Source organism: Physeter macrocephalus, chromosome 5, assembly GCF_002837175.3.
Source record: "Physeter macrocephalus isolate SW-GA chromosome 5, ASM283717v5, whole genome shotgun sequence".
Lineage (NCBI taxonomy): Eukaryota > Metazoa > Chordata > Mammalia > Artiodactyla > Physeteridae > Physeter > Physeter macrocephalus.
In genome coordinates, this window is record NC_041218.1 from 13,660,185 (window position 1) to 13,669,820 (window position 9,636).

The 9,636-nt window shown below is 39.1% G+C and overlaps 1 protein-coding gene across 6 annotated transcripts in view; it reads left to right on the forward strand.

Moving 5' to 3' along the window:
* Positions 1 to 1,454: 1,454 nt before the first annotated feature.
* BRAF (B-Raf proto-oncogene, serine/threonine kinase) overlaps positions 1,455 to 9,636 on the forward strand; it is a 149,568-nt gene continuing 141,386 nt past the window's right edge. For 2 of the 6 annotated variants that reach the window (XM_028489662.2, XM_028489664.2), the window contains exon 1: positions 1,455 to 1,715. In XM_028489662.2, coding sequence (XP_028345463.1) covers positions 1,590 to 1,715 — 126 coding nt within the window. In that variant the 5' untranslated portion in view covers positions 1,455 to 1,589. The remainder of the gene's footprint in view (positions 1,716 to 9,636) is intronic. The other 4 variants (XM_028489663.2, XM_024127925.3, XM_024127928.3 and 1 more) reach the window with 3 other exon arrangements.

Sequence of the window (9,636 nt, forward strand, 5' to 3'; positions counted from 1 at the left end):
AGACTAGTATAGCTTGAAGACATTATCCATTAGGATAAACTTCATTTACACTACTTTTGTCAAGCCATCTTTTGATTTAAATTTAGTGCCTCAAGGCGATTTCTCTACTTGGAAGGGAAAGTACAAAGAAGCTAACAAAGCATACCATGCTCATTCTATAGGTGGTATTTTGTATTTTTCAATGTAGGGTAATATTAATATCCTGATTAAACAAGCAGTCTCATACACAACTCCTTACCTTGGGAGTAAGGATCTGCTCCTGGGCTCATGGTAACTCTATCCTTACACAAACATTCTGCTTCAGAAGTCACTAGGATGGCTTTCTATCTCTTGAATCATGGTGAATACAAGAAGGTGACTTTCCCCCTATGGGTAGTACACTTAAAGCTTCTCATGACTTGATGTTTACGTTACTTTGTGATTAACTGCACACTATCTGGAGCTCACAGTAACTTCCAATGTTTCTCACTCCTATTTCTCCCTTCCTTAAATTTTTTCCCTTTCATATTCCCCTTTTCTTTCACATACATGTGTTTTTAATAATAAATTGGGTTTAACTAATTCCATTCTGTAATTGGGCCTCCCAAAGTTAATTTACCTCTCTTCTCTTGTTTTCATGCATATCTGGCATAAAGAATTCCTTGGAATATTGTTTATGAGCAGGACAAAAGTATTTAAAATATTCTGAATGATTTTCTTAAAAATAAAAATGATTCAAGTTTGGATGCTTCAAATGTCTAGAATGCTCCATGCCTTGTGCAGGCCCTAGAACATAGAAAGCGACCCAATGACATTTGTTTAATGAATCTGGAAAACGAAAAATAGACTAAACATTTTATTCCTGAACGATGAAGCAAAAAAAAAAAAAGCTTTTAGACTTCCATTTAGACCCAATTTAACAGGCCAAATCCTTTAATGAAAAGGATCCAAGCATCATTCTCGTAACTTGGCTTTTCCTAAATATATTTCTATCAAATTCTGCTTGACTGTTGCAACATCGGGGTTTCAAGTCTTATTTTTATGACACGGAGACGTTCGTTATAATGGAAATAACACAAGTAGTATGGGCTTCCCGTCTTTCTCCCTCTAGGATTTCAACTTCTTCTCGAACACCATCCTCCTCTTCTAGTAAATCCTACATTACAGAACAGGCTTAGGACGGAGGAGAAGAGAATTAATCTGTGCCATGGAAACGGCCAAGCGGAGGAAACGTGTGAGCTGGGGGGTGAGCAGAAGGGCAAGGTACCCTCCCCTGACGACGGCGCCAGGGCGCTCCGAGGATCACGTCACGCACCTCAGGTGACGTCACGACCGTGACACGCGGGTGACGCCGTTGCCGCGGCGACTTCCAGTCGTCTCCGCCCCCTGCCCCCGCCCCCCGCCTAGCGTCCTTCCCCCAATCCCCTCAGGCTCAGCCGCGCCGGGGGCAGCAGGCCGGTTCCCGAGGTGGCCCAGGCGCCCTCCCGCCGCAGGCGCCGCCCGGGCCGTCCCTCCCCGCCGCCCCCCGCCCTCCGCCTCCCCCCGCCCTCCGCCTCTCTTCCCCCTCCCCGCCCAGCAGCGGTCGCTCGGGCCAGGCTCTCGGTTATAAGATGGCGGCGTTGAGCGGCGGCGGCGGCGGCGGCGCGGACCAGGGCCAGGCTCTGTTCAACGGGGATATGGAGCCCGAGGCCGGCGCCGCGGCCTCTTCGGCTGCGGACCCGGCCATTCCCGAGGAGGTGAGTGCCGGCGCGCCCTGCACCCCTCCCGTCTCGGGGCTCGGCTGGCTGGTGTTTATTTTGGGGAGAGAGGTGGTGGTGGGGGCTCTGGTGCCCTCAGCCACCTTCCTTTTTGGGCGCTGCGGGCTGGGAGACGGGCATTCCCCTCCTGTGCCTCTCCGTCATGCAGCTCCTCGCTACGTAAACACACACAATGGCCCAGGGGGTTTTCCCTGGCCCGCACTTGGGGCTTGAGGGATTCGGGCAGCGGTGGTGGAGCAGGAGGCTATCAATAGGGGGCGAGACTCAGGGTTGGTCCGAGAAGGTCACGGCTGGCTGAAGGTGGCCAGCCTCGTGTCTGCTGGATGTTTTCTTTATTGGGGGTGGGGGGCGGGGGAGGCTGGCGGCGGCATCTGGGTGGAAGATGTCGGTCAGTAGCCGGGGCCGGGACCCCAGTCCGAGTTAGCGTTGTATGTAATTATTACACGGTCACGGTGATGATGGGGCGATCATTCCCTCTCTACTCTCCCTGACTGCCTCTTTTCAGGCCGCTGCCCTCCCTTACACTTCTCTACTTGTTAGGGGAGATTGCTCTTCACCTGTTTTAACCAGCGGATGGTCTTTACTTTTTCAATCCTAAATGCCACTGTTTCCGTTCTTTCTCCCATCCCGGTCTCAGGCCCCCGATTCCTAATGTTTGTCAGTATTCTGTCGCCGACCGGTAACCCCCATCCCCGTGCCATCTGCCGCCCCGCTCCTTTGCCAGTGGTCGGACCTGCCTGCCTTCTAACCTCAGCTTCTACTTAAGACCATTTTTGCACTTCTCTTATCTTAGTCCTGTTGAGGCCTTCTGCTTCATTTCACCGCTCCCTAACGTTGTTATCGTCACAAATCCTTCTGAACGCTTTGGAACTACTTACTTTCTGAATCGTGAAGCTGTCAAGATCCCGTCAGGTTTCACTTGCACTTCCATCGTGCATCCACACCTCTTTGTTTATTCCTACCCTTTTTTTTCTTTTAATAGGTGTGATTGATTTCTTTCCGTTGTCTTCCTTTTTGTCCCAATTTTTTTCTTTTACTTTTTCGTCTTTAGTCCTTGCTTCTCTCAGCCATTATTTAGCCTCTTATCACCTTGTCAAATGACTTTATTTACATTTTGGTTTTTGTTACGTAAAATGTATTACATTTAGTGTTTGGTATTGTTTTACATAAAGTGATACACTTTATTGTACTTTACAAATAATGAGATAATATGTGGTATAATAACTGTGCTTTACAATTATTGATTAGATAATGTGACTTGCTCCGTTAACTTTGCTCAAAGTTCTTTCCTTTCTACTACAGTACTTACATTTTGTTTCCCAATTCTCATAACGTCTCGTTCTTCTGTCAATGCAATTCTCTTTTTCCTGCTTCATCAACTTTACTTTGCAAATTCATTAGATATGGTTGCTCTATTCAGTATCAGTTTGTTCACAATAATATTTGTTTTTCATTCTCTTATATCACTTCCATCTATGCCCAAGATGTGTTCTGTACCATCATTTGATCTCATCTAAATTTCTCATGTATACATACATATATATATCTTTTACGAATATATATATCTTTTACACCACTTTCCGCTTACTTTTCTGTTTGCATTTCTGCTCAGATCAGTTTCCTCTAATATCTGTTCATTTCCCCCGACTTCTTGGATTTTAAGGATAGCACTCTTTCCTTCTTCCATTTCCTAGTTTATTCTGTTTTCCTTGTCCCCAGTTGCCATTCATTCTGCCTTGTTTCCTGGCTTTTGGTACTTACTTGCTGAAGCTTCCTCTTGTCTTCCCCACACCTCCACATTCCTTCTTATTTATAACCAGCTTTGTTCCGTTGACATGGAAATTTATTTTTAGGATACATTGTTTTTAATGGATAAATACTAGGGGTCACATCTGCTGTCTATTTTTTCCATGAATCGGATATGCCTTTGTCTTACTCTGCACAGGTGCCTCTAGGCTTGCTTTACTCTGTAGTGCATGTGTGGTTTTATTGAATTGTTTCTAGAAGAATGAGTAAATTAATGGGCATGGGTTATGAAATCGTAATTCTCTGATTATAACATTGTTTTCTTTGAGAACTTTGTTTCAGAGTTGTTAGAACAGTTTGTAATGATACAGAGAAGCCTTTTGTTAAGTGCAATGTCTGCTATCTTATTTGAAAGGGCCAGATTATTTGAGCTCTACTCTCTGAAGATTCTGATTCAGTAGGTGAGAGCTACTAGGGCCATGAGTTTCTGTATTTGGCACACTTCCTGGGCAGTTATCATGTATCAATACTTGAGAACCTCTAGGCTAGATGAATTTAAACCTCAAGTTTAAATTGGCAATAACTGGAAAGCGTATTAGTATCTCTTGAAATCATAAGGATACTCAACTAATTTTAATTACTTAGAAGTGTTTCCCACTGCCTCCTCCACCCAGGTTTTAATGGTTAATAATGAGTAGTAGTTTTTCCTCCATATTTTCTTACAGGAACTTATAATAAATGTATTTGACTGGGGGAGGGGGGAGTAAAGGGTTAAAAATGAATCTCTTTCTAATATAGATATCAGTGTTATGGATGGTAGAATAAATTACTCCAAGAAATAATTTTAAGTTTGAAGTTGGTATTCGTTTATCCACTGGAAACTGAAATGTACTGTGGTCTTTTAATTGAACTGTCTTCTATGCACTAAAAGAGATAAAATTGTCAAGTGCGTGGAAAGAAATGAAAAAATTGTGTCTAAAGAATTACCTTACTTGACAGTAAAATACAGGTTTTAAAGAGTTGCTCAGAGTAAAAGCACATTTATTATTGAAAAATTAGAAAAATGTAAGTACAAAAAGTTTTAGAAATTTATCTGTAATCTTGCCACTAAGATATAATTACTATAAACATTTTTGTATATATCCATATATTCCTTTTTTATGCTTGTGTAACGTATGTGGTTTTGTAATATTTTTAAACTTAGCGAGGTAGTAAAACATTTTACTTATCAGATACACTGTGATTTTAACAATTTTTAAATATTAGGTTATTTCTAATTTTTTTAATTCTTGTTATCAAACATCTTGAACACAGAATGTAGATTTAGATTTTAAAATTACATTGAGAAGTGAGCAAATTTCAAGTCCTGTATTTGTAAGTATTACTTTGTAGATGCTCAAAATAGAATATTCTGGTAAATGACAGGAGCTTATTAAATATTTATCAAATAAATGTGCTTATACTTTTGGCATTAAACGTTTAGTTCTGACCATTTATATTTCCCTGATGTTACTTTCTTTCTGTGACAATATGGTATAATAAGGGACAATGTGACTATATGGTATAAAAATACATTTATTTTTAAAAATGTGTTATGCCAGGGTGTGATGTTTATTAACTGTTCTTCTTGTAATTTTTTAGAAGGGTGCCTCTTACAATTGCATTACAATTAAAATTGTATTGTTTTCAAGATCTCTTATCACCAATCTTAGTTAAGCTGTATAATTATAATAATGCATCGACTAAGTAGTATTCTGGGGTGGACTGTCCTTTATAATGAGGTCCACTGTATTAAAACACATCTTTATGAATCATGCCAAACCAGGTTGGATTACATCATGCTTTTAAAAAGTGGTAGGCCCACTAAACTTTGTGTTTCTGCATTTCTGGCTATTGCTGTTAATACTTGTTAAGATACATTCAAAGGTGGACAAAACATGCGTGTTAGGTAAAACCATAAAATAACTGTGTCTTTGGTGTTTCTAGCGTTCCCTTTCTGTAGTCTTTCTCTCTTACCATTTAATAAACTCCCTCCTTTAGGCATCTGCTCACCTCTTCCTTTATTTAGAAATTTTTCTGATATCCGTCACATATATGCTGACTATTAAAGGAATTGATTGTCAGTAAACGGATTAAGAAAGGAATGTTGGAACTGAGTACTTGAATCCTTGAATGTAGTAGAACCTGAAAGGAAACTTGATTTAATTGTATTTAGATAATAGTCCAGAAAAATTATATTAAGGTAACAGGCTAGAGAAGTCTGATTTATCTTGATTCCCTGTCTCTGGCTTTCCTGTTTAGGAAGCTGATCAGGTCTTAACAACTGGAAACCTATGTTCTATGAGTGGTAGGGAAGAAAGGGAGGGAGCAGGCTACTTTGCTTTGTTAGCATTTCTAAGACTTGATGCTTACCTTGTTAAAGAATGAGACAGCTCTGAAGTGTTCTTCGTGTTTCTCCAACCATAAAGCTGTTTTTCTCCTTTAGAAATGCAAAAGTGCATTTTTAAAATTTGCCATCTTGATATTAATTTAGCTGAGTACTTAGTGAACATTTTGTGTCATAATCCTCTTTTATGAAATTCAGTATGTTCCTATGCTTCCTATATTTCTGCCTCAAATTATCTTTGAAATAAGCCTTTATAGTCAGTGGCTCTTACTGGATTTTGTCTTCCTCAAGAGTTGAATTGTTTTAAGTCCTTTACTCATTCTCTTTGTCCAGTTCATCTACATTGGTTATTCTGTAAAGTCAGGATCAGCAGTAGTTATACAACTTCTGAATTCAAAATGAGCCTGTTTAGGAGCTTTTCTGTTTCGTAAGCAGTGCTTTCATAGTCATAATGTTGTAGATACTTAATATAAGAACCAAAAATTTAGCTTCATTTCTTCCTTCCTTAAATAGTTGGTGGAGAGACATTGACATGTTCTGGGAGGTAGTTTTTATTTTTCAGCTTTCTTTTGTCTACCAACCCAATTTACTGTTATGCATAATTAGCAGGGTAGTCAGAAGAAACTCTTTAATACAGCCTCCACCCTAACAGTAAGCAGTTATTTTTTTTTCCCCTCTACCCTCTGAGATTATTTTGGTTTCCATGTTTTCTCTTGGTCTTAAAAAGCTATTATTCTTGTTCCTTCCCATATCAGGACTGTGCTTATAGAGGGAAAGTGATGCTCAATAACCTTACATTTCTTTCTGGGTCCTGGGAATGCCCTTGGTAAAGAATATAAAAATTGCTCTGAGCTCAATTAACTTTATATCTTTTGGAAGCTCTGTGACATCAAATGAAACATCATTTTCATTCTTGTAATGTAGTTGCAGTTATGGACTGCACTTTGGGAACAAATGTACCGCAGGGCGGTGCTTTTCCAATTACTATAGAGCTTCAGCACCATTTTTAAAAAACACATTAGCACCGTAAGAAATACAGATTTTGAGTTGCTCTAATACCTGTATACATGAAGCAGTTTTTGTCTGTTTTGTACATTTTTTAAATCCTCATCTGGCACATACATACTCAGATAGTTAGTGAAAGAGTTAATGTGTACAAAACAGAGAATATAGCCAATATTTTATAGTAACTTTATTTCTTTTAATTTTTTTATTTTTGGCTGTGTTGGGTCTTCAGTGCTGCGCGCGGGCTTTCTCTAGGTGTGGCGAGCGGGGGCTACTCTTCGTTGCGGTGCGCGGGCTTCTCGTTGCGGTGGCTTCTCTTGTTGCGGAGCACGGGCTCTAGGCGCACGGGCTTCAGTAGTTGTGTCTCGTGGGCTCTAGAGCACAGGCTCAGTAGTTGTGGCGCACGGGCTTAGTTGCTCCGCGGCATGTGGGATCTTCCCGGACCAGGGCTCGAACCCGTGTGCCCTGCATTGGCAGGCGGATTCTTAACCACTGCGCCACCAGGGAAGCCCTATAGTAACTTTAAATGGAGTATAATCTGTAAAATTTTTCCATCACTATGTTGTATACCTGAAACTAATATAATATTGTAAATCAACTATACCTTAGTTAAAAATAATTTTTTTTAATAATTAGTGAATGAAACCCTATTAGATATGGTGCACTCTGATTTTTCTATACCGTTCAGTTCTCTTTTTTTTTAAAGCTACTCATAAAATCAATTTATTAAATTGACAACCACCTAGTTGGAACAGACAGTTGGAAAAACATTGTCTTGAGGCTATCAAGGACTTTCTTCAGAGGTTACCTCAAGGCTCTATTTAGTCCCACTACACCTTAACTATTGCAGTTCTTCATTTATCTGCATTACATGTTGGTTTCCTTGAAAAAAAAAAAAAGGCTTAATGGCTGTAAAAATTTTAGAGCTACTGTGTATGGAAGGGAGATTTGTGCTGACATGAATCTTCCTAAGTGTAATAATCTGTGCAGAAAATTTCAACAACTTGTGTTTAAGGCAGTGGTCAGACTTGTGTAAATGGTCAAGTGGTAAATATTTTAGTTATTGTGGGTCTAACTGCTCTGTCTCTGTCACAAGGACTGAACAGACTCAAAAATGGTATTGCAGTGTAAAAGCAGCTAATAGACAATATGTAAATGAATGAGTGTGACTGTGTTCCAATAAAACTTATTTATGGACACTGAAATTTGAATGTCATGAAATTTTTTTTTTTTTTTTTCATTTAAAGATGTAAAAACCATTCTTAGTTTGTGAGCTGTACAAAAAACAGGTGGTGGACCAGATTTAGTTCATGGGCCAAAGTTTTCAGACTCCTGGTCTAGGGGAGACTATGTATATCATATTTGAGGTTCTGAAATTAAGGTGTGGGTTAGAGTTCTATAGAAAGTTTATAACTGCTTTTTAAAAATCGGGTTTATTGGGATATAATTTACACATACTATAATGTACCATTTTAAACACACAGTCTGATGAGTTTTGACAAATGTATATAGTCATGTAACTACTGCCACAATCAAGAGATAGAACTTTTGTTGGAAAAGTTCCCTAGTTCCTCTTTGCATTCATTTTCCTCCCCACCCCACCTCCAGCCCCTGGCAAACACTAGTCTGATCTCTAGCTTTGCCTTTTCCAGAAAGTCGTATACATGAAAACATACAGTATGTGGTCTTATGTATTTGGCTTCTTTCATTTAGTTTGATATTTTTGAGATTCACCCATGTTGTTGCATGTATCAGTAATTAGTTTCTGTTTATTGCTTAGTAGTATCCTGTGGATGTAGCATGACTTATTTCTACATTTACCAGTTGATGAGTAGTAGGGGTCTTTCTAGTTTTCAGCAGTTATTAAGGTTGCTATAAATGTTTGGGTTCGGGTTTTGTGTGGACACTTGTTTTTATTTCTCTTGAGTAAGGACCTAGAGCTTGGACTAATCGGTCGTAAGGTAAGTATATATTGATATTTAACTTTATAAGAAAGTGCCAAACTTTTCTAAAGCAACAGAAACCATTTTGCGTTGCCACCCACAATGAATGAGAGTTCCAAACTCTATCCTTGTCATGTCAGTCTTGTTAGTTTTAGCCATCCTAGTATGTATGCAGTATTGTGGTTTTAATTTGCATTTTCCTAATGGCTAATGATGTTGGACATCTGTATATATGCTTATTTACTACCCATATATTTTCTTTGATGCAGTATCCATTCACATCTTTTTATTCTGTATTTACCTTCTTATTATGGAGTTGTAAGAGTACTATATACATATTCTAGATACAAGTTCTTTGTATCAGATATGTGTTTTGCACGTGCCTTCCAGTCTATGGCTTGTCTTTTCATTTTCCTAAGTGTCCTTTGAAGAGTAGAAGTTTTATTTTTGATGAAATCCAATTTATCAATTTTTTCTTTTAGGTTTCATGCTTTTTGTGTCCTACCCAGTATATCTTTGCCTAACTTAAGGTCATAAAATTTTCTCCCATGTTTTCTTCTAGAAGTTTTACAGTTTTAGCTTCTACATTTAGGTCTATCATCCATTTGGAGTTATTTTTTTATATGTATTGTGAGGTAAGGGTTAAGGTTTGTTCATTCTTTTTCGTATGGATGTCCAGTTTCACCTTTTTTGAAGAGACTAACCTTTTTCTGTTGAATTACCTTGGCACTTTTATTGAAATCAGTTGATTATGTTTGTGAGTTTTTTTTTTTTTTTTTTGCGGTACGCGGGGCTCCCACTGTTGCGGCCTCTCCCGTTG